This window comes from Haliaeetus albicilla, chromosome 6 (genome assembly GCF_947461875.1).
Source record: "Haliaeetus albicilla chromosome 6, bHalAlb1.1, whole genome shotgun sequence".
Taxonomy (NCBI): Eukaryota; Metazoa; Chordata; class Aves; order Accipitriformes; family Accipitridae; genus Haliaeetus; species Haliaeetus albicilla.
Window position 1 is genome coordinate 783,143 of NC_091488.1, and position 26,374 is coordinate 809,516.

Below are 26,374 nucleotides of genomic sequence, written 5' to 3' on the forward strand. Positions count from 1 at the left end.
TATGCTACACGCTTACGCATACGTGTTGGCCAAAACCCACAGTTTTTCTCTACCAGCCCTGAGATCTTCATAGAACGGTTTGGGTTGGAAGAGATCTTAAAGATCATGTAGTTCCAACCCCCCTGCCATGGGCAGGGACACCTTCCACTAGCCCAGGCTGCTCAAAGCCCCATCCAACCTGGCCTTGAACACTGCCAGGGATGGGGCATTCACAGCCTCTCTGGGCAACCTGCTCCAGTGCCTCGCCACCCTCACAGTGAAGAACTTCTTCCCTACGTCTAATCCAAATCTACCCTCTTTCAGTCAAAGCCATTACCCCTTGTCCTATCACTACAAGTCCCCCTCCGGCCTTCCCACAGGCCCCTTTAGGCACTGGCAGGCTGCTGTAAGGTCTCCCCGGAGCCTTCTCTTCTCCGGGCTGAACAGCCCCGACTCCCTCAGCCCGTCCTCAGAGCAGAGGTGCTCCAGCCCTTCGTTCTTCCGAGCAAGCGTCGCCCACGTACGCGCAGGACGCCCGCCCGCCCGCAGGCTGAGGCTCGCCGCCTTCTCCACACACCTTCCCACGCGCGTTTATGTAAGCGGCGAGCGCGCGCCCCCGGGGACCCGCAGTCGCCTCAGCCCTCCCCGCGCTCCTCCTCAGGCGGCCGGAGGAGGACGTGCCCAGAGGAGGAGGAGGGGGGGGGGGAGGAAGGAGGTCCTTTCTCCCACCGGCCCCTTGCGCAGCCAGGCTGCGGTCAGCGGCCCCGGGCAGCTCCAGCCGCCGCGCCGCGCCGGAGGTCCGTCCTCCCCCCCCGCCCCAACCGGCCCCATCGCGCCGGGCGCCCGCAGCCCCGGCCCGGCGTCCCAGCGGCGGGCTGCCCTCACCTGGTGGCGGAGGATGGTCCGCTGGACCAGGCGGGCGTAGCCGTCCAGGCGTACCCCCGAGTTGCTGCGGCTCCTCATCGCCTCACGGCCGGCCCGCGCGCTCCCGCCTCGGCCGGCCCGGCTGCCAGGCCCAGCCCGCCGCGGCCGCGCTCGGCGCGGCGGCAGCCGGAGATGGCGGCGGCTGCAGCGGCCTCCCCGCTCCCTATCCGCCCGCCTCCCTGCCTGCCTGCCCGCCTGCCTCCCGCGGCCGGGCTGCGTGGCGGGCGGTGCGCCAGCCCGTTCTCCCTCCCGCCGGCGGGGCGGGGCGGAGCGGGGCGGGCGGCTTCCGCCCTCGGGGCGGCGAGGGCCAGCGGAGCGGGAGCGCGGGGCCGGTGACCCGAGCAGCAAAGGTCAGGCTAAATGGTCAAAAGTAGAGGGCGTTTTATACATCCTCTTCCTGAGTTCGCCAGACAAAACGCAGAAGGGCGGAACATGTGTTGGAAGCCTTTTCTTTCGGCCTTAAGAAATGCCCTTCTGAGATCCCGTAGAACGAAAGGCAAAAAAAGGCAAGACTTCATCCCAGCCTTGGCTTTCCAACTTAATAAACAAACAAGATTTAGAGGTGTCTGATGGAAAAGAACCCGCTATTCCCACAGGCACTCCCGAGGGGCGTTAGGCAATGTGCACTTTTGACTCCATTTGCCCTTGCACGAGTCGGGCTTCCATGCTGTAGTTCCTCAACATGGATGGGACAGGAGCCAGCAGAAAGGGAAGTCAGGCAGAGAGAACCAAGACTTAGACACCTGACAGAGACTTAAAAGGAAAAAAAAAAAGACACGTTACATCTGGTTGCAAAATCTTCAGTGAGTTCCCTCTGTGCTCCTGGGCGACAGAAGAAAAACACCACTAAGTGTGGATGGGTGCTGAAGCACAGAGAAGGTGCTGCAGAGCAGCTGGAGGTGTGGGACTGACTCACTCAGCCTTCAGAAAGGATTTTTTTTCTGTTGTCTTTTTTCCTCTCATGTAAAATTACAACACTAACAGAGTTAATTTTGTAACTTTTTTTTTTTTTGGCTGTGCTTACTTCGTTGGCTGTAACTGACAGCCACAGTTGAGCCTTAAAAGCAGACCTCTTTGTTCAGCGGTGGCCATCGGACAGCGTTTCTGCGCAGCAGGAAGGGGACCAGGCACTGCTCGGAGGTTCAGAACTCCATCAGCCAGAGCCCTGCAGCTGCAGTTCAGTGAAGACTGCGCAGTCCCAGACCACAGGCCAGTTCACGCTCCCCTAAATTCTGTACAAACTTCCCGCTTCAGGGCACTGCTTTTTACAAAGATGGCACAGGCCTAGGGAACAGGTTTGCTGAGCAAGGTAGTGCCAGCTGTACGCAGCACATTGCTGTTTATCTATGACTAAGCTTAAAACCTCCTTACGGATGTCCCCGAGTTAGCTTTGCAGCCACAACTAGGTTACTTTGTGCTCTGGGAAGGGGTTCCAGCTTTCACCGAGCTCTGCGCTGCCACAGCTAAACTGCTAGCAGCACACAGGAGACCAAGGACCAAAAGGATATTACAACACCCAATGTGCAAACACTTTTTCAGCTAGTTTAATGATGATAATTATTTACTGAGCTAAAATGATATGCTGCTGTGGGTGCAAAATTTTACTACAGCATGTGCAAAGTCAGAAAAGACTCCCCACCCTCAGGAATGTATCAAATAAAAACAATAAAAAGAATCCTAACATATGTTAGTGTGCAAAAAGAAAACCAAAGACTCCAAGCAGGTCAGTGACAGTGGAATATGCATTTTCATAGGGAATTTAACTACCGAAGCCAAACTCGGCTATGTGCTTTTGCTGATAGTGTTCTTGTGGAAAAGCTTCAGCAGACGTGAGGGCAAGTATTGGCTGGACTGAGTAATGTCAGGGTTTTCTCTGCTAAAAACCAGATCTGCTAGAACCATGAAGGGTTAAATAAGTGGAAGACAATGTAAGGAGTAGGTCAGCATTTTCTCCAAGAGGTTACGTACTAAGGCTCATGTAATCTGAAGAATTGTAACACAGCCCTGTGTAACGACACATTTATCGAAAAGACAAAGTTGATATATTTTACATGTTGTACTTGCTGTAAATTTATTACTTTTTTTACAGTTGAAAATATAAATACAAGAACATCAAATAAATTTACAAGAAACAGTGCAAAGGCAATTAGCCAAATGTTAAAGCATTCACAGAAATGCATTCCAGCTACTAGCATTCCAGCTACTAGCATTCCAGCTACTAGCATTCCAGCTACTAGCATTCCAGTACGATCTTTTATTAACATGCAGTTAAAACCTTGTGGATAAAGACAACAAATACTTTGAATTCTCACTTTAAAGCATATTCAGAGTAGTCTTGGACATAGGTGACCAAAAGAACCCATGTGTTGCGTGCAGCCCCTTACAGGGTCTGGCACTCCACAGTGCAGCACCAGTTTGTCCTAGCGCTTGCTCCAGGAGCATCCAACCTTTGCCCAAGAACACAAGGGAAAAAAGTGACGGCCACAGCTGCACACCTGTGTGAGGAAGAAGAGGCACAACCAGGGTTCAGCAAGAATCTTCACAACGTTGTATGGGCTTTCAGCTGTTGTGCATGAAGAGCCAAAATCCAGCTTTTCAGACAAATACCACAACGAAAATGGAATTTTGCTTCAGGAATTACTGAGCTAGGGCCTCAGGATTTGGCTTGCCAACCAAGGGCCAAAGTACAAGCAGAAATACTCATTAGAATAGCTCAAGAGCTGCCCCTTAAAAACCAGCCACACAGTGAAACAAACAATTTCTCAGCTACTAAATATAGCAGCTAGCATTTATTCTCTGTATTTTTTCTTCAAAAAAATAACACTTCTTTACTTTTCTTTATCATTGCAACTGAGAAATGGCAGTGTGTTTCATCTCTGGAACCACCACTCAAGATAAAATAATGACCCTGTTGAAATCAATGGCAAAAGCTCCCATTGATTTACTCAAGCCACTAACATAACTTAGTTGTATTTAATAACCTACTGACTACTTTATTTATCACTCCCTCACTCATGGCACTCTACTTTGATGATACCCAGTTTCTATCCCTCTGTGGTGTACTAAGAGGTCGCTAAAGGTTCAAGACCAATAGTGTTTGTATTTACAGGTCTGTACTTAAGTGAATATACTTAAACCACTCTAAGTGACTTCACTTACTGAACAAATTAACTTCCATATCATTCTATGTTAAAGTTAATTATCTCAATTAGAGAAAAATGCAAACTTACAATAAAAGTTAAAACAATACCAATTATTTTTCTATACATAGGAATATTTATATTACAGGAAATAAATATAAAAGTATCGTTAAGATGCTTAAAGGTTGATATTTTTGTTTATGTACATCACTATAGTTTGCTACTACAACATACAAAAAGTTGAAGACAGTGTAGCTTAACATTTTTACAGGTAACATCATTTGTACGCACAAGTTGTAACTTCCTACATTTATACAATACTACTATGCATTATATCCAGATAAACTTAGTTGTAATGAAAAAAGTCTAAACAAAACTTTCCTTAAAATGTAAAAAACAACCTCAAAAACCCCTCTAATGAAAAATCAAAATGGAAATGTGCCAGCTGTAATTTGACAACCAAGATACTTTGTCAAAATAGCAGCTTCTTTTTTTTTTTTTTTTTTTTTTTTTAAATAATTGTCCTTGTCAATCCATTGCATGGCTGCCTTGAAGTTCCAGTCCCATATTTTAAATAAAATCAGTTCTTGATCTGCTCACATTATGTAAAACTGTTAAAGTAAATCTCTACTTCACACTGTAAAACAATGTGCTGTTTAAAAGGAAATCACATTTTCTCAATAAAAGTTAAGCTTCCCCTCTTTGAAGTCCTTCTGAGCGAGATACGGCTTTTTTGGCTGCCTGTATCATCCTTTTCTTGAAATACAAGTTGTTTGCCTGAAAAGTCATGGAGACACACATCACCATTCTGTACACTGAAAGAAACACCATTCTTCTCACTGGAAAGATGGCCTGTTGAAACAAAAAAAGTGCATCCCCTATCAGAAAGGTTCAGAATCACGTCTCCCAATGCTTTTTCAGTCACTGCAGGGAGTTCATGCACTCTTTTCAAACAATTTCAAAATGTGGGTTTTTCTGTACGTATTCTGTATGTATTTCTTTTCCTGTGTGAAATCAGTACGAGATGTGAGAGATGTTAATATATTTATGCACAATAGGATTCCATATTTTAAGCAGCGAAGGTCACAATACTCAGAATGTAGACTTTGACTTGGAATAATTATCACTAGGTAAGATGCAAAATACTTCTCATTCTAGTTTTGCTTTAATAAGGTAAGTTTAAAAGGTTTCTCAGGCTTGCCATGCATCTAAAACAAAGTGTTTGAGAAAAAAAGGATTTTTATTTTTTTTTCCTTTGAAAAGCACCCAACTTGCAGCATTTATTTCTGGAGGACAATCAGAATATGGCCTAGGTCCAGTCATGGGTCTAAGCCATATTTAGACTGCGAATCTTACACATTTAGGTGAGTATACCATGAACATGTGTAATACCACTGCTGATTGAAGCTTATTAATGAAATGCTCCACAAATGCTCAGTTCACCAGATAGAATATCCTACCTCTGTGCATCACGTTCTAGATAATTTTGATGAGAACTAGGATTTTTTTATTGTAAGTATTTGTGCAAATGTTCTGGTTGGATTTTTTTCTTTTTTTTTTTTTTTTTTTTTGCAAAGCAGTCAAGTTTAAAAGATCTGCCAGGATCCTGATATCTTATGTATAATATGAGTAGGAGTAAATTATAAGGAATACCATAATGGGGAAACCAAAACCACAACTACTATTTGTTTTGGGAGGGGATCATTTTGTTAAACACTGAGAAATGAGTTCACAAACACAGATGCAGTACTGTAATTTATACCAGAAACAGAATTAATAAAAGACATAAAACATCCAGGTTTGCTATTTGTGTTAATATTCACAACACTTCATATACAAACATCATCATGATTCAGTAGATTTCAGTAAATCTACTGAAAAGGCACAACAGTGAAGGTAGAAAGTGCTTGTGGTTTATGGTTTTAGGAGGAGGAAAAACACCAGTGAGAAACCTCTAGGCAGTGAAAGATGACTCTATTACAGGGATCAAAATCTGAGCCCCTCTAGTATGCCTGGTCCATCAAATACCTCAAATATCCTGGAGCAGAATTCTGCTTTGGCTCTGTCCTCCCCTTTCACTCTCACCACCTCAAGCTTCTGAACCCTTCCAGAAGGGGCAGGGCCACATTACAGGATGCTCTTCAAGTATTTCTTGTTGGGGTCACCAGAAGGAGAAGTATTTGCTGACACCCCTCCCCTGCATTTAATCCCTCCCTCAGAAAGGAATCTGCTGCTTGAGTGACTGGGCTGGACTGCTCTTCTCTATTCTGCTTGGGCCAGGGCCCCCAAGCACACAGGTTTAGTATCGGTCTACCCAAACACTTCCTCTAGAAACTAATCCTTGACTTTAGGCAGACTGCATATGCTTCAGCAGTTATTCTACTGATTCAAGCAGATGTCAGCACCAAAGTCTCACTGGCAAACTTTTCTTTGGAATGACAGACGGCACTTTTAAAATAAGACGTGAACATGTATTTCTTGCTGATAAAGCTTACTACCAGTTTGAAAATGTAATGCGTGTAACTTATTTTAAACACCTCAGGATGGGAGTTTACAGGAGTGGGTTTGTGGTGATGGCTGTCAAAAATTACAAATTCCATGCCAAACTATTTAGCTGCCACTGGACACACGAAATGGAAGCAATGGCCCAACAGACTATGCAAAACCTCTTAAATATAAAGTCTAATATTTAATTATTAATTTAAAAGGCCATCAAGCACTTAAACAGGCACAAATGTAAACAGGGTAAGATGAGCAAAAGAGATTTGTTAATCAATTCAAGTCAGTTAAAGACTGAAATGACAGAAAATAACCATAGTTGCTGACACTGTAATTGTACATATATAGTTGTTTAACCCCCTCCCTGACTACAACTGTTTTATTTTAGAAGGAGCATTCAAAATAGCTGTGCCCTAATGTTAGGGAAAAATCTGAGAGGAAAATAAAGCTATTCTGTGAACGAATTCAGAAAGGTGGATCTGCAGGTTCAGCCAAGTGATACCTAATGGTTACCAAACATGCAAACCTGTAAGAGAAAAACTGAAAACAAGGAAATATTAGTGTGCCATGAAAAGATGAAGTTACACAGTCCAGTAGGCAAGCAAAGCCACAGGTTGTATAGACACCCCAAACTTACCATGGCAAGTAGTGGAAGTAGTGAAGCCAAAACCATTAAGTGTTTACAGCTCAGTACATTCATGACATAAGTCTTAATTTCTAGAGTGTTTTGGAGCTCATTTTTTAAAATGAAGTATTGCAACATTATTTTGAAATTCTAGCTATGGCAGCAGGGAAATCGGGTACAGCAAATTAGAAGGTCCCATGTTCCTAACACCAGTCAACTACCTTTTGGAGGCATTTGCATTTACAACTGCCCCATGTTTGGAAGATTAAGTGTAAGGAATTGCCTCAAAGAGCTTTGCTGGGAGGACCAGCTCTATCCAATAATAAGTTTAGCCTCTTCTTGTGGAAGTCATAAAGACCCAGAAAAATTATTTAGTCAAATAAACTATGCAGGCAAGGTATCGTACAACCCTTTTGATATGAACGGAGGATGTGGTTCACAAGGTTCACAGCATTCAAAACATATAATAAAATACAAGAAGAGATGAGGTGGGTCATCTGAGACATCTGTGTTCGTGAGTGTATAGGAACAAAGTTCTATCAAAGTTCTTTCAGCTGCTTTGTCTGAGAAGCTGTTGGCACAGGACATACAGACTCTCACACTAGAAAGATCTAATTATGTCAATAAACTAGGACAAAACTGGAGCACATCCCACAGAATTGGCATCACTCAATGGTTTAGACCAGCAATTTTGCATCTCCTTCTAAAATACTACCCAAATCAACAAAAACTTGTTCCAGAAAGCCACAACAGGACCATTCACTCAGCTGCTACAACAAACGAGTTCAGTAAAACATTTCTGCTATCTTTCTTTCTGTTGAGAAAAGTAGCCAAAATGCTTTTGTAGCTGTGTATAAGCATGTCAAATGCTGCAGGGAGAGGTGGCATCTTTCATCAGAGTAACTAACATGGCTGGAAAAAAATCCCTACAAGACATGCAAGCTTTTGTGCCTGAAAATTTCTCTCTCTTTGAAAGGTATTACATATACCTAAAAACACTGCCTTGCTTTGTATTTGATGACAGTGAGAGTTACTGGATTCTGGTTCTCAACTGACCTGTTAGATACAAAGTATGTTAATTGCATTGTGTGGTATCCAAACGGAGAGGTTTTATAAAGGAATGACAAAAAAAAAAACCAACCCAAAAACCAAAAAAACAAACGAACTAATTTTACAAGCTCAAATTGGAAAGCTTTTCAGGGCATGTCCAAATCCCATTTCCTGAAGTATTGTGGTTTCTTTACAGTATACAGCTAGTACATCCAAATGAACAATAACCTATTAAGGGGGCAGCACATATGAATTCCACAGCTTTTACTCCATACATCAGAGAGTATCTGCTGAGATTATCCCACTGATTATCTGCTGTCTTCTGACAGCATATGCCAGGAAACGAGGACAACACAGTCTCTGTGAGCATGCTCTACAACATCATACTAACCAGTTTAGCTGATGGCACAACTTCTTAGCCTCAACTCTTGATCAGTTGGGAAAAATACCTCAGGCACGCAGGAGTAATGTCCTGTAAGTTTTGGTCAACTTAGGCTTTTATACATTACAGATTTGTAAGTTATTTTTCTTGTTGAAAAATTGATTGTCTTTACTGAGAGCCCAAATCAGCAAGAGTGTGAAAAACTAGATTATGTCCACTGAAAAAAATCATTTTTCAGGAAGTACATTCAGTGCAGATTCATATCTAGTTTTCTCAATAGACAAATAAACCATGCCCATTTGCAAGTGAAATGGATTGGAGTGCTACATGCACCTGCATTTCAACTTCTCAGGAACAGAGCAGAAGGTAACAGTTCAGAGGATAGTACTGTGTTAGAACAGGAAGGATAGAGAATTTTACTTATGAAGAATTGTTTTCTGCAACAAAGATATATATCTGTTAGGCAAAAACATCCTTAAAAACCCCACAGAGGAAATAAAGAGCTATAGAGAAATTCAGTTTCAATACTTACTCAGTAGCCAACAGTGAGGCAGCCCTCTCAACAGTGCTGTCTTCACTGAGGTGGTTTTATAAGTTAGTCTCCATTTTCTCTTACTTCACCTCTCATAAGCAGCTTCCATGTAAGCATTCCATTAATGTTCTTCCTCATATTACCTCCTACATGATTTCTTTCATACTTTCAAGTTATATTATTAACCTACATTTCTTTCTTCTTCAGGCAATGTTTGTTTTAATAAGGTTTAAAATATGAACTGTTTTAAAACATGCTTGAAGTTTATTGTCATATATTAAGGTGACAAGAGAAGTGTTAACAGCAGCTTCTGGTAAGTAATTGCTCTAATAATGACTATTACCTACTATTTGATATATAAATCAAGACAACCCACTGGAACTCTTGGATGAAATGGATATTTTAAAACTTTGTCTATAGTTCCCTAAAACAGATGTGTGGTATGATTTGTGAGGACATCCTGAAATATTCTGACCCTATACTTAGGGGTAATATTTTCTCAGCACTTCACTTTACATTAGCATGAGAGAGCATAGCACTTCTGTTTTAAGACAAGAAAAAAAATAGCTTGAGAAATACTATTTTTCATTATACATACCATTTCCATTCGCGTGCACTGAATAATCATTATTCATTAGCAGAGTTGTAGAGTTAGTGGAGTTACTGTTTGATTGTAAGGAATTGGAAGAACTGGATACTCCTTGATTTACAGTCTGCTTCTTTAAACCATTAGTAGCAGTTCGACTCCAGTCTACAATAGATATATGTCACAGAAAATAGCATAACTCATACAAGCAATATATAAAAATATAGTTAATAACGCAACTGAATTAAAATAAAAACAAGGCTTTACCCACTGTCCTCACAGTATTCTAGACAGAATGATATTCTCCTAAGAATTTTATGATTCTTGATGTTTGAAATTATTTAAATCTAGTTGCTTTTTCTCGTGTCCTTTTTTTACTACAAGCAGCCGTCATAGTTCACGACTGCAGACCAGATCAGAAAAATAACTAAAATACAGTTGATCCTCCAAGTTAAAGTGTATGAAAACTATATAGCTTCATGAGAAGTCAACTACTGAATAACAAAATAACATTAAATAATTTCTAGTTTTCTTGGTTTAAAATATGCTTCACCTTGTTTTTGTGGAAGTTGCAGGTAAAACTACAGTTGATTCAGAAGCTGGAACAAATCTTACAGTTTCTAACTGATAAAAGTCTTCTGCAAAGACATGCCTTTATACTGCAGTGGAAGAGATCAACTGCAGTTAATAGCTTAATACAACAGCATGTAAGCATGTAAGAACTGCATCCACTACCACCTTTAAAGAGCATAATTTTGGAGGTTTATTATACCGTGGATAATAAATTAGAACTGCAACTGCAGCAACATGATTTATTGAGTTTTTTTTAAGAAGTATTGCAAAATACTAGGAACTTAACACTGAGTATAACTATTCAGAAGTAAAAAAAAAGAGAAATATTCATATACCAGAGTTTTCAGCCAGCCTGAATTTCCCACAACAGAGATATCTTCTCCACTGTTTACGGACATTCTCCTTCGCTACACAATAGAAGATAAAAATGAAGAACCCTGCAAAACAATAACATTAGAGAATGTTGCAAAATTGACTTTTACTATTTCTTAATGAACGATGTTTTAGTTTTCTTTCATTTCTTTGAAATTTCTAATCAAAGGTAATGACACCCTTCTTTGGTGAAAAAGTTTACAACTCTAAACACTGAAGAGTACTCTTCCCTTACATAGATGAGGGAAAGCATACACACAAATGCAAGAACAACAAATATAACGAAATCCACAAAGTGCATAAATTTTCCTTCTATCAAAAAGGGAAAAGGCCATGCTTAAAAGTTAGACCACTAACTTCTAGATGCTGCAGCCTTGCCCGTCTCAACAGCCCTTTGTTGAATGCCACACCTCACTCCTAAGCCTTACAGGTAAGTGGAGAAATGATGCAGTTTTCACTACATTAATTGCATTACTATGTGAACACTTACAGCAACTGAGTATTTATAATTGATCTGTTGACTAGAGAAATACAGTCACTTCCAGTGGTGTCTGGTTTGCATACATTTTTAAAGTAACAGTATTTATAGATATGAATACACTATACCTATAAATAGTAGCTAGCTTTCCTGTACCTTACTGTAACATAACTGTAACTTAAGATTACAGTAAAGCAGTATCATCTCTAACTTAATTAACATATTACAGCATGTATCAGAATTACATCTTTATTGCTGAATCAAGAAAATGCCATTTCCAAATATTTTGTTCATTATACTGTACGCAATGGGCTGTCACACGAAGGACAAACTTACCTTGCAAAGTGTTGAAAATGGTAAAGAGGTAAGTAAATACCTCATTTACTGTGAAGAAAGCAAATCCCCAAGTAATTCCCAACAAGAATGTGAGGCCAGCAACACTCCTAAGGTCTTGAATACTGGTTTTTCTTTGAGCACCAAGTTGTTTTTTCTTTTTGATACGACAGAGCTGGATCAGCACAACAATGAACATGCTGATATTGATCAGGAATATCAGGCAAAAGTATCCCACAGCAGTAATATAGAAGACAATTCGATTTTTAATCCAGCAGCTAGAACACAAGAACAGTCTGTCAACCATTATCAGAAACAGAAATTAAGTAAAATAAACATGAGATAAAGGTGTAGTTTGTTGCACATGCAAACCATTTTTGCTTCTTTAGTAAAATATTTTTTTGGCCAAAGGGTAAGAGCTTTCATATAGGCAATAACTACAAAACGCATGACGTACCATAAAGCTATACCATTTCAAAGCTCTCCCATTGCTTTCTTCCCTTCCCCACTTTTCCTTTAAAGAAAAGCAATTTCGTAGGACCTCCCTCCCACCCACCCCCCAAAAAAGCACCTCCCTTTAACTCACAATTCATCAGGTCTATTTATTGAAACCTTTCCAGTGGTTATAAGTCCATAATTATCTGGTGATACTGCCAACACAATGGACACAACTATTGCTGGTAACCCTAAAAGAGTATAAACAAACATGTAAGTGAAAATCATGAGAAAGACAGTATTATTATGAGGACTTGAAATTATTATATTTTTCTGTGAAATCTACAACTTGTTTCTGAAATTTGTCTGTTGAACTCTGGTTGGCTACTAGCTGTCTGAAAGAATCTAAAAACTGGAGCATTCAAACTGCTCAGGAGTGTAACTTGCAAAGAAACAAGAGTTCTTCTCCACAGCTAGCTCCAAACCTTTCTGAATAAGGCAACAAATACCATCCCTCATCAAACCGATTTAAAATATCAAATAGAGGATACCTGATTTTCTTTCTTATGTGTTTTAAGAAAACAATTCTATTGATTTTAGTGCCTTCACTCATGTTTACTCAAGTGGCCAGAGAGGATAATCAGGTCCAGAATCTCTTCATCCTTTATCCAGTTAGATCTGTTTTGCTGCTTTTTGTTAGCAACAGTGCTATCCCAGAAATGGGATATATATATATTTATTGGCATTTATTTTAAAAACACAACTGACACTATCTGTTTGGTAAATGCAAATGGAAGTATGCACATTCCAAATTAGTTCTATTGTACTTGCACAAGGAAAATTTATTACCAGTTTGCATTGCAGCAGTCTCAGTTCTGCAGTTAGTGGGGAGTTCCCTACCTCAGAAAGGTGGAATATATAAGATCATGTTTACTGATAAGGAATACCTGGTCACTGCAAGATCATAACATTTAATGACTGCTTCACCTTCATTTCTGAACACATTCACTGAAATACTTGCTAAGAGGATTCATCTATTTAGCATCTAAAAGGAAAAAAAAAAAATACATACCCCAACCAACAACGCAAAATTTAAGAATGTATTTCCGTACATAGGTATTAAAGACTTTCACAAGTGCCAGATACATGTGGAAAGCTTCTAGGCCCATCCAGGTGAAAGAAACCAAGAGGAAATAGTGAAGAAATACTGCAACTGCAATGCACAGGCCTTGTGTATCATACAGTGCAATCCATGAGTCAAGGAGGAAAACTAAGTTGAGTAGAAGTAATGCAGAACACAGCTGAATTAGGATTTTGGAAGGGTAGTCTCTCCGGATTTTCCTAAAAAAAGGCAAATTAGTGAGATGACATCAATTGTCCACGGACCCCTAGCTTACTTCCTCTTTTGTATTCCTTAGTGCACAAATGCCAGGAAAAAAAATTATATATTTTCATTCATATGTAATGCTTCATATATTGCATTTATACATGGAGAGAGTAATTTACAAGAGATTTCCAAATTAATGGTCTGTATGGATAAAGTTTGTTATAATAAGATTACATAAATACAAACAATAACTTGAATTCTTAGAGTTTAGTACCATTATTTTTTTTACATTGTATGTTGGACTTCTCCTTGCTACAGTACTTACAAAAAACCAAAACGTGACTGTTCCTTATTGCTAAACTAGATTAGGCTTTTGACTGGGCTTCTAAGGCCTTGACAGCAACAAGTAAGTCCTTGATGAGAGGATAATGAATGACAGAATAAAGGTGTGCTGAATAACTTCAAGGAGGATTTCCAAAACATAGTATGGAGGGTTCAATAGTTAAGGCTCAAATGTAAGAAAATGTTCCAACAAACAACAAAGAATACAAATGCATTTAAAAACGCTATCATTCTGCACTGCTTTATATACCTTGTATCTTAAACACATTCCTTCACACTTCTATTACGATAATACATTACAAAATATTTGAGAGCACTACTTCTTCACTTCTTACTGCATAGACCCTCATGATTAATTCACTTGTCCACAAGATTAACAATTCTGAAGACTGAATCAACACCTTCCTGGTAAACTGGACAAACTTGTGCATTATTAATGGAGACAGAAGCCATAACTATTGGAAAGGACTGCAGTGAAGAATACAAGCAATCATAATGGAATAATAATGGGAGCTTAGTTGAACAGGTACTTACTCAAAGGCTATGTAGGTCACAAGAGTAATAGAAAGAAAGATTGCAGAGAGGCCACAGCCTATATAGGATATAAAAGTCAGTACCAATTCTTGTGTGGGATTCAACGGAGTATTTCCATACAAGTTCTAAAACAGAAACAGAAGTTAATTTCAGAGAACACGTTTATTAAATGGAAAAAGACAAAAAAAAAACCCAAATGCACCTTTCCCTCTGCAACTAAAAAAAGGAAACAGTTCTTTTCATCATGGATCTTATAAAAGGTTAACTGAAAAAAAGAAAAGCCAATCTAGTCTTGTGAGGAGCAGGGAGTTGGACTTGATGATCCTTTTGGGTCCCTTCCAACTTGGGATATTCTCTGATTCTATGATTCTATCTGTGAAATCCCATTTGATTAAAAACCTGTTTTAAATTTGATTTATTCTATTTTTTATTTCCTACAATATATACAACTGCCTAAACATAAAAGCTGCAGTTTAATAAGCACTTAAGGAATTTTTTACTCCAATGGAACTTTTGGGCCCCCATTCAACAAGCAGCTTAAGCATGTTACTGATTGTATGGCTATATGTACTAACACCAAAGTGAACAGAACCCGAGTAGTATTTCATAGGTGGTATCTGCTTCCTGAATACTCATTTGCTTAAGATAACAAGTGTTCTTGAATCAGGTTAAGATTGCATAATTTTTTAAATAATTACCATCAAAACTGCAAAGCTTGTGAGGTGGTTGCATGAACAGACTGTTTCATTTACTCTACTTTCTTTAACTACGCAACCTTCGTATGACCAGCCTCCATGTCCACCTGTTAAAGAAAACAGCTTTGTTATTCATAAAAGCCTTTATTTACATTAACATGAGTTAACATAGCTAAAACAGCATGATACCTTGGGTGATATCAAGTACTTACCATTTTTATTAAAGTCCCAAAAAACACATCTAACTGTTGAATTATCCTGTTTAGGAGGTTAAAAAAAAAAAAAAAAAAAAAAGATGTTTTACTAAACTATGAGTTTATGATCAAGTAATTTATGAATTATCTACCAAATGCAGGCAAGAATAAATACTGTGTACAGCAAATATACCTGTTTTACATGAACGCAAGATTAATTTAGGTGCATAGAATGGATTAATATTGCAATATGCATGTGAAAATATGCTGAACAAATTTGAAGTCACCATACAGGAACTAGCTCTCATGCTTAAGATTCTGTTCCTGGTAGAACATTATGAATGCTCTTTCATTGTCTTCCCACACTATACAAATCCTTGGGATTTCTCATCCTTCCTGATTTTTTAAGTATCAAGAACATGACCACATAGAAAACAAAAATTTTTTTCATTCGCAAACATTTAATCACTTTATATTATCATGATGTTAAAGGTTTACATAAAGATTTCACACACACACAAGAAAATCCTAAAAATAGTAACAGTAATACACTATACTGCTATGAACACTAATATTTCTACAGTTGTATCTCAAAACTCAGTATTATATCAATACAAGTCAAGACTACACTAAGCCAGCTCTTGAAAAAAGCTTCAGGTACATTAATGGAATCTCTACATTTTTTCAGTTTATAATATCTTAGCATTTTAAATTCTTTTAAGATACGGGATAGAAGATTTTAATCCTTGATGGTCATTTAGGAAAGAGATGCTGTGTATGAGCCCTAATACTTCCAGATGGCACAATCCTATGTTTCACTGTAAGGAACAACATTCCCCTTAAGAAAAAAGACTTATATTGCTTTCTGGCCATGTAGCACCTACAATGTCATGATTGCAGCATCTCCGTAGCAACCCCCACTGTCAAGCTTTCATCTAAGAGTTTTTATTCTTTGGAGTATAAAACAGAAGGGTAGGTAGGAAAGATAAAAACTGGATGGGTAAGTGGTAAAGCAACATTACCTGAAACCATCTGAGAACATAAATTTATACCAGTGATAAATAAGCAAAGATGAGTGATTTTGAAAGTTCAGATGAGATTAAATGTCCACACTAGTAAAGCAGAACCAACCAATCTGCATTCTTAGTACAGTATTTCTTCTACAACTCCAATGGAGGCAACAAAATTGTACTTTAAGTCTGCCAAAATGTAAATCATACCTGATTAGGTTTGATATTCTGTAAAGTGACAGTAACATTTGCCTTTAAGTTGCTAATTGTGAGGTTAGCAACACTTGATGATATAACATTGCTGATTAAAGATGCATTCTTCAGGGACAGATCCTGGAATGACAAAAAAGAATCTGATTTTAAAATGTTAAAGGAAACAATAGTGGAGTACAGCACCCACAAGCTCAGTTATTATGTGGAGAGAGCACTGGACAAAAACAATTACTTTTTAAATCAGGAAGTTTTGAAATGTGTTTTGTGGGAAAAAAAGTCCATTCATATTTCATTTTGCTCTACGCTGGAGTTTAAAACCCTCATGAACAGAGGATCAAAAAGATACCTGGAACACAGTGGTCTTTTTAAAGAAGTTGAATATAATTCTAGAAGCCACGTCCAACTCTTCAGGGGGTAAATTTGTCAGCAATGATGAAGGAAGTGTAATTGATCCGAGATGATTTAAATCATGAATTGCATTAATGCCTAGAGAGATCTGAAAAATAAATGCAAGCATTATGCTTCATTTCAGTCACTAAAGAAAAATTAAATTATGACTAATTTTCAGTTTAGAACTTTGAAATACATATCGCTGTAATCACTGTCAGGAACTGCTGCTCTCTCATTTCTCTCCTGCTCCAATGAATAAATAGCATCTGCAGGCTGAAAAGGATGCAACTCATTTCAGGTCTGCCTACCATTGAAAATACTCTGGCCTTACCCATTTGCTTACAGCAACACAGTACATCACTGTGGTACATAATATTGATTTGAAAAAGGTGAAGAGCAACAACCTCCGTAGGTCTATCTAACTTGTAACTATGTAGGGAGATTAACATTTCACAGCATGGAAGCCTGCAAAGGCAAAGAATTTTTATACACCATAGGAAGTATGTCAGAATTCAGAAGAACTGTAAATAGCCATTATTTGTCAATAGGTTTTTAAGTACAGTAGGCTAAGCAGAATCTAAGAACATAAACCCTAACTTTATGATCATCTGGCAAAAATGACAAAAATAAACTGGATAAGGTACAATTCAGATATCTCAAGAGCTTAGTGATCTAACATTATAAAAAAGAAAGATCTGAACTTCCACCCAGTTTTCTGTGCTGTACTTACAAGACAGAGAGCTTTGTTTAATACAAAATCTCTAAAACTCTCCTGTTGCACATTAGTCACTTTACATACAATTATCATCGTCTCAGAGTTCCTGAGAGATGTGAAACATCAGCAGAACTGAAGAAAGGAATTATCTGTGTATTCAAAGAATGGCTGTAATAGGAATAACAGTGTGAGCTCCCCACAGTGCCCTAACAATATGGTTTAACTGTTCTGTTTAGACCAGTGGTCTCCAAACTTTTTTGATCATACACCCCCCAAAAATTTTTTGAGCATGCACCTCAAAATATCTATTTATAAGTTATATGCATGTACAACTGTACTAATATATTATGCATGTTATAAATCATACACAAAACCAGACATTTCAAAAGGATGAGATAAAGATTAAACATTACTTTTTTAAAAATGTATTTTTAATTTATTAATCATACAAAAAAAATATTTTCTTCCTGCACCCCAATGGACAGACTGTCATGTACATGCCCTGGGGTACTCACACCCCACTTTGGAGATCACTGGTTTAGTTGGCTGACAAAGAAATCCCAAATCAATTCCACAAAAGCATTCCTGTTGCTCCGGTTTGAAGTAGACACTTGTTGAAAATTCTCTGTATTTCACTGCCAGTGCCATGAGATTTCCAGAAAGTTATTACTTGGCAAATATCTGTTTTTCAGCACTACCACCTCCTAGTCACCTCACATGCATGCACTACATATTCCTAAGAAAATAGAAAAGAACTCAAATGTTAACATTCCTTATAATTTTCAGTATCATGGAACAGTTCCAGTACTACTTATGGCTGATGCTACGTTAAGCTATTTCCTTCTCTGACAGGACAGAATGTGCCAAGATTTGTCCAGAACTTCCAACTCTCCTTGCTTAAGCCTCCAAGGCTGGTATTGTCCAAATTATTATTTCCTCAACCAGGAGGGAGTTTTTGAGTGAGACAAAGTGGATCCAAACTTTCTAAGCACTTCTTTCTTGGCAACACCAACTAGTCATGAGTGGCAAATGTATGAATGTCATTATCCAAGCAACATAATAGTTCCTTCCTGGAACCCTCTGCAATTAATCTCCTTCTAACAGATGAAGCCATCTGGCAACACTCCTTGACAAATTTCAGCACTGTCAGGGTGGGTGATTAAGTGACTCATGATTCAGGAGTTTTGAGGCAAAGTTATTTCACCAAGCACTCTGTCCATTCCGGTGTTCTGGCTGTACCATCTCTAACAGCTTATTAGTTGAATGCCAGTTTCTGCTAAGTCTGTTGCTTATTTACGCTTATTTACACAATAGAAAATGAAAGGAAAAACTATGGAGGGCTTCAAAAACGAAGTATTTTTTCTCCGAAACTACATGAACAAAAGAACCTGAAATTCTGACATAAACACAGAAAGAACTCCTGTTACCTATAAATATAAAACCACAAATACTTAAAAATAAATGTTTGAGAATTTGTACATATTTAGAATTATCAGTGTTTAACCTGGAGATCAGCTGAGTCCTGGACAGCAAAAGACATTTGATTGGAGTGGATGCTATTGGTTTTGACAACTGCCAGAGCCAAGGAAGGGGAGGCAAAATCAACAGAGGTTGCTGAAAAGTTCAGTTTTAAGCCAATATAATCCACCAGTTTTATAATTCTGTTAAGAGAAAGAGATACGTAGTATTACCAAGCACATAAACCCAAAATTCTCAGGCAAGTTGTGGTTATGGAGCAGCAATCCAAGTGTAGTGTAAAATATAAACCCAAAGTTCTCATCAAGTTGTGGTTATGGAGCAGCAATCGAAGTGTAGTGTAAAATACATCTGACTCTGCTCACTTACTGTGGTGTTAACACAAAAAAAATACACTATCTTCCATGGCATTATATTATAGTAGAGCTGGTAACATTAGAATGATACTCCTTCTGTTTTGTGTAAGTACATTAAAGAACAAGAAATATTCTTTTGGATTATGATTATCAAAAAATGAAACTTGCTGAAGCCAATTTATCAGGAGAGTCAATACAACACACCTTTAATCTATTGCCAGAATGACTTACCTGTTAGAAATTCGGGGTGGTAATGGTTGGGAAGCGGTCAGGACTTTGCTAACCTCACTAACCATCCTTTCTACATCTTTTGGCTCTACTGTTCCAGCTGCTAAATCGTTTTCTATTTTGGACACAATTTGCTCAGCTGTGGTGATACTAATGGTGGTATATACAGAAGTTGTGTATGTGGTAGCTGATAGTATCTTTCCTGTGACAAAAGAAAAGTTGTGTCTTTATTTAAACATTGTGTTCAACAAATGAAGTAAGCTTTGAGACGCAGAAAAATTAAACAGTTCTCTTGACCAACAAACCTTATCAGAACTTGTAAGGTCTCTCATTATGTTATGTGAGACAGAATCCCTTTTTCTCCCTATCAGCTACTCTGCAGATAGCAACACTTTAAATCTTATGAAAACATAAAGCAAGGTTTCAAATGGCCAGCATTAATTCCACTTTTTATCGATTTCAAAGTTCCTCACATCAGGCCATTAGTGATGTTAAATAATCTATTATTTTGGATTTTTAGCCACTGGATGACTGAAAGTAGAATAAAGTCAAGATAAGATCAGCAATTTGAAAAGAAGCTTGTGAAGATGCATACAATCTTCATAGGAGAATACATAGCAACTAAGAATATTCCCAATCAATAACAATATTTTAAGGAAGATGCAACATTGATTTGCAATATTTTAAATACTAGCTTAAATACTATTAAAGTATTTAATTCTATTCTATTCTATTTAATACTATTAAATACTATTTTAAATACTAGTAAAAAAAATAGCTACCTGGCTCTGTGACTTAATTTTTTCTGCCAAAGGTACCTGTTGGGAACTTATCACAGTACTTATCTATCACAGTTACCAACCAATTTGTAGGGTGAGGTATCACTCATCATGGCCAAAGGCATCAGAATGTATTTTAAAACAAGTATACACCTCGTGAGAATTGTCTCAGGTTTTTCACAGTAATTGGAAGGTCACAGCTCAGACATATAATCTTGTTTAATGAAGTTTAAAAGCAAATTCAGTATATGGCATTCAAATTTAAAAAAAAAAAAATCATAATCATTTTACTTGTCATATTTACCTGTGCTCCCATTAGGCAGGCTACCATGGCCATCAGCAGTAGAATGAGGATGAGAAGCTGAGACAGACTGGTTGATAGGACTAACAGTAGGGGTCAAAGTTATTGTGAAAGGAGTAAGGGGAAGAATAGGTGCTGTAGTAACGTTTTTGTTGCCAGAGATAGGCTGGGTGGAATCTGTAGCAGGATGAATTTGTGCAACAGATTTGGTGGTAGTCTCAAAGGGGGGAATTGCTATTGAAGGTTTGGGGGGAAGCTCAGAAGAGGAAACTGCAGAATGTTTAGTGAAACCTACAGAAGGAGAAATTATTGTAACAGGCTTGCTAAGATATGCGGTATCAGATTTAATTGAGAAAGCAGCATTAGTGACAGATTTTGTTGCAGGCATGGAAATAGTGACAGGTTTATTAGAAGCTATGGAAGAAAAAGTTGGCATGGTAGGTTGAGCAAGAGACTCAGAAGAGGAAAGCGTGGTGGTAACACTGGTAGAAGACACAGAAGTTTCAGTAGCAGATGTGGTAGAACTTTCAGAGAGAAGGTTGGTAGTGGGAGATGGGGAGAGAGTTCCAGAAAAAGAAATTTCTGTGAATGGTGGGATCAGTGGTCTAATTGTGGGGCTTTGTTTGGTAGAAAGCATAGTAGGGGAAATAAAAGTATTAGATTTGGGGGGAGTCTTTTTAGGGAGAGAAGGAGAACGAGGGAAAGGAACCCATATAGAATGAGGTGGCACTTGTATAGTACTGTAAAAAAAAAAAAAAAAGGTATAGAAATGCATGTTAAATTTAACATTGTTTATGTTTTAAAGAAAACAAGTTCTAACAGAGGATATGGACATACTACTCCTAATGTATATTTTAAAATCAAATCAGATTGGATGTTTCATGCTCTAGTAATGAATATGAATTCTGTAACATTTTTAGGGTTCTTACATTCTGTTTTGCTGTAGTTGTTGACTAGCAAGCCCATAAATATTACTACTGCCTTTGCTGCCTGTTCTGGAGGTGACCTGATGCTGAACACAAAATCTATCTGCATCGGGGGGGAGGGAGGGTAGGGGAGGAAAAAAAAAGGGGGGGGGGGGAAGAGAAGAGAAGAGAAGGGGAAGAGGGAGGAATGGGGAGGGAGCTATATAGGAAAATGCCTGTCAGGTTGTTCTTGTGGAGACCTTCCTGGCTATTCCACTGCAACATGGAAGTTGACTGTATTAAGGCATTAGGAAATTTAAGAAATAAGCAAGTCGAATTTTGTATTTATACTTACTACATTTGTAATTCTTCAGCAGTCAAGGAACAATACTTCAGTGATGAACAGCAGCACTGTTCTGAGGTGACAAAGAAGCATTAACCTAGTTTATCCTGAAGCATAAAAATTGCTAATACTGTTAAGTAGGATATTCAAATAAGCATGTGTTTTATGTTTTTTTAAACAATAATGTATATTGCAAAATTGATTTTGAGTTTTCTTCTGAAATTACATTTGCAAAATAGATCTTGACCAGTCAGAATACTGCAATACCCCCACATTTTTGCTCAATGCCTGACAAGGACAGATTTCTCTTTTTGTTATTGTAAACAAACCAAAAAAGCAAAGCTACATCTTTTGAAACAAAGTGACAAACAGTATGAGTCACCACTCCATACTATCACAATATCACTAAGAAAGCTTGGCTACTTTATGAACTTTTCAATTCAGATTGCCGTTTCAGTAACACATTTATGTTCTCAAGTAATTTTACACTTAATCCTTTCGAAGTCTGCTTTATTAATGTAGTCAGCAATTTTACACCAAAGTTTTTTTAAAGATATTTCTATCTTCTGCCTCCCCACCCAAAAATCAGAAGGCTGCATTTTTGATATATTGATATTATTCAACAAAAAATTATTTTTATCTAAAAATACTTAAAAATCTTTTCTTTTAGCTACTTGGAGGTCACATGTAAACACATGAAATTTAATCTGAAAGGGTAACTGATGAGATTGTGTTTAGAGCATAACTTACTAATTTGGCTTATTTCTGCTTCGTCTGTTAAAGTGCTTATATTCTCTCTCTCAGCCAGCTTCATTATGAAATTGCAGTGTATACTATAATGAGAAGAAAGAGCTTTAGACTCAAGAAACAGATCTGCCTCATTTTTACAATGCATGAAACTAACATCAAATGCTAAGTGAAAGCACATTAGCACAAATGCTAAGCGTGAAAGCACATTCTTCCTAGGCTCTTTCAGATTTGGGGATATTTTTAATGCACATAAAACGCTATGCCAGGCTAAACAGAAAAGTAATACATCAGTTTGTGGCAGCTTATTTTCTCTACAGACACTGTTGATTCTTAAATGGCATCCTCCCTAATTAATGTTAGCCATTAAAGCATTGATAATTTTGTAAAGATAACAATGTAATCTCCACTGTTACTGTAAAGAGACTCCAGAGAGGAACTAGCAAGTGTCCTAGGTAGCTATGTCAGTGCATATGAAAACTCCATCACCGGGGGAAAGCCAGTGTTCTCTCTCCTGACTTTAGAGAGAACTTAAATGATCCACCTAAGCATGTAACTACATAGTTATGGTTCGATGACCTGAAGCCCTGCCTAAACTAGCAAACCTACAATAATAATTCTTCATGTTCAGCAAACTCAAACACACAGGTGAATGAAAAGGAAACACATAAAAGATGAAGTGAAGCTTCTTTCCAGCTAATAAGAATAAAAATAGTACCCTAACTACTGCCAGTATATGATGTGAAGGTGTGATCTGACTTTCTGTCTATTACTATTTAAGTGTTTTGGACTTTTCTTTCATCCTAACCCAGGAAGATAAACCCCACATTAAAGTATTTGGGGAAATGAAGTTCCACATTTTATTTTAGAATATAGCGTTTCCAAACTGATCAGTTTAAAGGACCAGCAATTTAGTGATGAGTAGCAATTAAATTAACAGACATTATCTACATTTCAGGGTTTCCAGGATCACCTCTGTGGAGCAGCTGTGCCATTCTGATACCCCATGGCTTCCAAACTCTGAACTGGTTACCTTCTCAGGCTTCCCATACCCTGAAGACAGTTGATTTCCCAAGCCAGAGGACAGCAACTTGGGATGTCTGAAGCAATTCTCAAAGACTGCATTGTATTCACAAGCTCTGGAAATTTGGTGGTTCCAAATCCCACAGCCTTAGTCACTAAGTTGCTATGTGACTTAGCTAATACAAAGACGCAGAGAAATATGGCAGGCAAGCCTGTGCTTCACCAGAAGATTAATGAAAAGCAATACAGTTTGGTTTTAAAAAAAAAAAAAACTTAAAAAAAAATCATTAATGTGAGGAGAATAATGGGATCAGAATTTCTTTGTCAGCCTACATATATTTCTACAGCCTATTTCTCAAACTTAACTTCCTAGAAAGTTTGTTTTTTCTTCTGTTACATAGCCATTCATACTTGATAGATCCCAAGACAATATATAAGCTTTTAAATATATGAGCATTTAAAAAATTAACAACAAACCTCTGGTTTTCTGCACTGCATTCCATAACAGAGGACTGTAATGACAAATGAAAATAGAAAAAAGTTGTTTTGTCATGAGAAAACAGGACTGATACTTAGATAATGACATTATCAGAAATAAGTTGGAAAAAAGTTGTCCAAACAGTAACAACAATTAGTAATCTTACCTCACTTACTGCTTGCAAGGTTTTGTTGAACTCTGAAATTCTTTAAAATAAAAAGTTACCATTATGAGGGATTTCTAGTTATGTTCCTAAAGACAATTACAACAATATAATGAAAAGAACAAGCAATTATTGAGAAAGAAAAACATTTTTCCAGCTGATCTGTGATTTTTTAAAATTATGCCAGTTCTAATATTGTAAAACCACTTTTCAAAGGATTAAACATTTTAAAAGTTGCCTTTTATTAGTCACTCCACAAACTAAGTTTGAACCTCTGTCATCACATATTTTAATATCAACCCACTTATTTAAAAGTTATTTAAAAGAGCAAAAGATAAATCTTAATGTTGCCTTTTGGCAAGCAAGCATTTGGAACAGAATTCTAAATTTATACTCAAAACCACAGAAGTAGAATAAGTAAGAAATATGGATTTCTTCTATAAACAAGACCTGTTGGCCAATTACATCTTTCTGATTTTCAGGGTACGTTTTGGGAATAGCAATAAATATTCACTCAGTCAAACCTCTCCTTACAAAGACTGTGAAAGAAGAAACTACACCAAAATAAAAATATAGATATGACTGCAAGAATACATATTAAAAAACACACAGCTATAAAAGTTCTCTTAGTAATTTCCTATGAGACAGACTGAATCCCTGAAATTACAAAAACCATTTATTCATGAAGAGCAGCAGCCAGACTGGCATTCTCAACAATCCACAACTCATGTCCTCAGGTGGTATTATTATTATTACTACTACTACTACTACTATTATTAAGATCATCGGCATATAAACAACAAGGCCTGAAGGCCTTGTTGAGCCCCAAGGAAACTGAAGGGCCTAAAAGGAAATCAGCAAGTGTACCATTTCTTAAAGCAAACTCCAGTGGTACATAAAACAAAACTAAGACTATTTTAACCAATGTGAACTTTATGTTAAAGAACAGTAACTTACAACTCCTGAAATTTTTAAAGTGCAGGAATAATGCAAAGTGAAGAGTCTGCTAACCACATGGAAGGTCTCACGTCATCTTTTTCAAACGTAACAAAGATTTCGATCCTTATTAAAAATTACTTACCTCAATTCTTGTGGGGTAGGTGCTGGAATTGCAAGTAATTTTGTTACTTGATTGTTGATGGTTATGTTATTAATCTGTTAGAAACAAAGATTCCACAGCTAAGTAAACCCAGTAACTTTTAGCCTTAAAAGAAACATGTTTACTTCACACATTTTAACAGTCTGAAATTCCAAAGATAAGAAGCACATTTTCTCATGACTACACTTCAACAAATATTTACCATGACACTGTTGTCACAACTTATGGAAGGAATTGGCTCATCTAGTATAGACCGAATAACTGGATCTGATTTGTGAAAGATATGGCAAGAGGATAGTGACCTCACCATACCTCATGTTGGAAAAAGGGGAATTTGGCTTAGTTTGCAGTGAAGACAGCTTAGACCAGACACTGAACAAACTTTCTAACTGTAAGTGGAGCAATGGGACGAGCTCCATAATAGACATAAGTAACAGACAGCATAGAATCCTGGGAGTAAGAAGTCAAGAACTGAGGTGAAAGACATGGTAGGAATGATCTAAATATATATGATCTAGCCTTAGGGCAAGGGGATACACTAAGGTTTATCTAAAGGCCCTTTATAGAACTGCATTCTTCTGGTTGCCACCATTACCACTTATTTTTACATTTCATGCAAGCAGCGAGCACCATGATGAAAACATCTAACATATATAGTATTGACATTATCTTAGAAATATTCTGCTAAAAAGTAAAAGAGTTTAAGAGACAGGAAACCCATTTTTTCCAATAGCTGTAGGCATAATGTTAATACGCTAGGACAGTTTCAGCAGGCATTATCACCACTGAAATGCAACACAATGCAGAGGTGGCTTGCTTTTGCCTGAACTCAATGCTCCATGTGCACCCGTGCAGTAGCTCTCTGCAGTGGTTTTGCTGACTGCTCTCATGCTTGCAGAGACTGGCATGTAAAATCTCAGCCTGAGCGCAGACAGGGATGTGTAGGAGAAAGATACAAGGTCCTTTACAAGCTAATGTCCTTTTTTTGTACTCCCTTCAGTTTTCCATTTATAATGACTAAACATTCTCATCCTCATAGTATTATCTCGATACTGAATGATCTGTGTGGTCCTTGCTTTGCATGGTATCATTCTCTTAAACCTCTGTTGTGCTGTATAAGTGGACACACTTGTGTCACATAGGCATAT

At 37.9% G+C, this 26,374-nt stretch overlaps 2 protein-coding genes across 8 annotated transcripts in view; both read right to left on the reverse strand.

Annotated features, from left to right (window-relative positions):
- Window positions 1-1,034, reverse strand: part of PHKA2 (phosphorylase kinase regulatory subunit alpha 2) — a 43,250-nt gene extending 42,216 nt beyond the window's left edge. Inside the window, exon 1 of one of the 2 annotated variants that reach the window (XM_069784772.1) lies at window positions 865-1,034. In XM_069784772.1, coding sequence (XP_069640873.1) covers window positions 865-942 — 78 coding nt within the window. In that variant the 5' untranslated portion in view covers window positions 943-1,034. The remainder of the gene's footprint in view (window positions 1-864) is intronic. The other variant, XM_069784773.1, reaches the window with a different exon arrangement.
- Window positions 1,035-2,944: 1,910 nt separating this feature from the next.
- ADGRG2 (adhesion G protein-coupled receptor G2) overlaps window positions 2,945-26,374 on the reverse strand; it is a 57,570-nt gene continuing 34,140 nt past the window's right edge. For all 6 annotated transcript variants that reach the window (XM_069784778.1, XM_069784782.1, XM_069784779.1 and 3 more), the window contains 20 exons: window positions 25,209-25,282; window positions 24,131-24,170; window positions 23,964-23,998; window positions 22,467-22,549; window positions 21,729-21,789; window positions 20,472-21,208; window positions 19,392-19,590; window positions 18,833-18,989; window positions 16,570-16,719; window positions 16,221-16,343; window positions 15,019-15,064; window positions 14,810-14,913; window positions 14,112-14,236; window positions 12,981-13,249; window positions 12,060-12,159; window positions 11,477-11,751; window positions 10,626-10,727; window positions 9,730-9,882; window positions 3,152-4,895; window positions 2,945-3,106 (listed from right to left, as the gene is read on the reverse strand). In XM_069784778.1, the coding sequence (XP_069640879.1) occupies window positions 4,711-4,895; window positions 9,730-9,882; window positions 10,626-10,727; window positions 11,477-11,751; window positions 12,060-12,159; window positions 12,981-13,249; window positions 14,112-14,236; window positions 14,810-14,913; window positions 15,019-15,064; window positions 16,221-16,343; window positions 16,570-16,719; window positions 18,833-18,989; window positions 19,392-19,590; window positions 20,472-21,208; window positions 21,729-21,789; window positions 22,467-22,549; window positions 23,964-23,998; window positions 24,131-24,170; window positions 25,209-25,282 (3,018 nt within the window). In that variant the 3' untranslated portion in view covers window positions 2,945-3,106; window positions 3,152-4,710. The remainder of the gene's footprint in view (window positions 3,107-3,151; window positions 4,896-9,729; window positions 9,883-10,625; window positions 10,728-11,476; window positions 11,752-12,059; window positions 12,160-12,980; window positions 13,250-14,111; window positions 14,237-14,809; window positions 14,914-15,018; window positions 15,065-16,220; window positions 16,344-16,569; window positions 16,720-18,832; window positions 18,990-19,391; window positions 19,591-20,471; window positions 21,209-21,728; window positions 21,790-22,466; window positions 22,550-23,963; window positions 23,999-24,130; window positions 24,171-25,208; window positions 25,283-26,374) is intronic.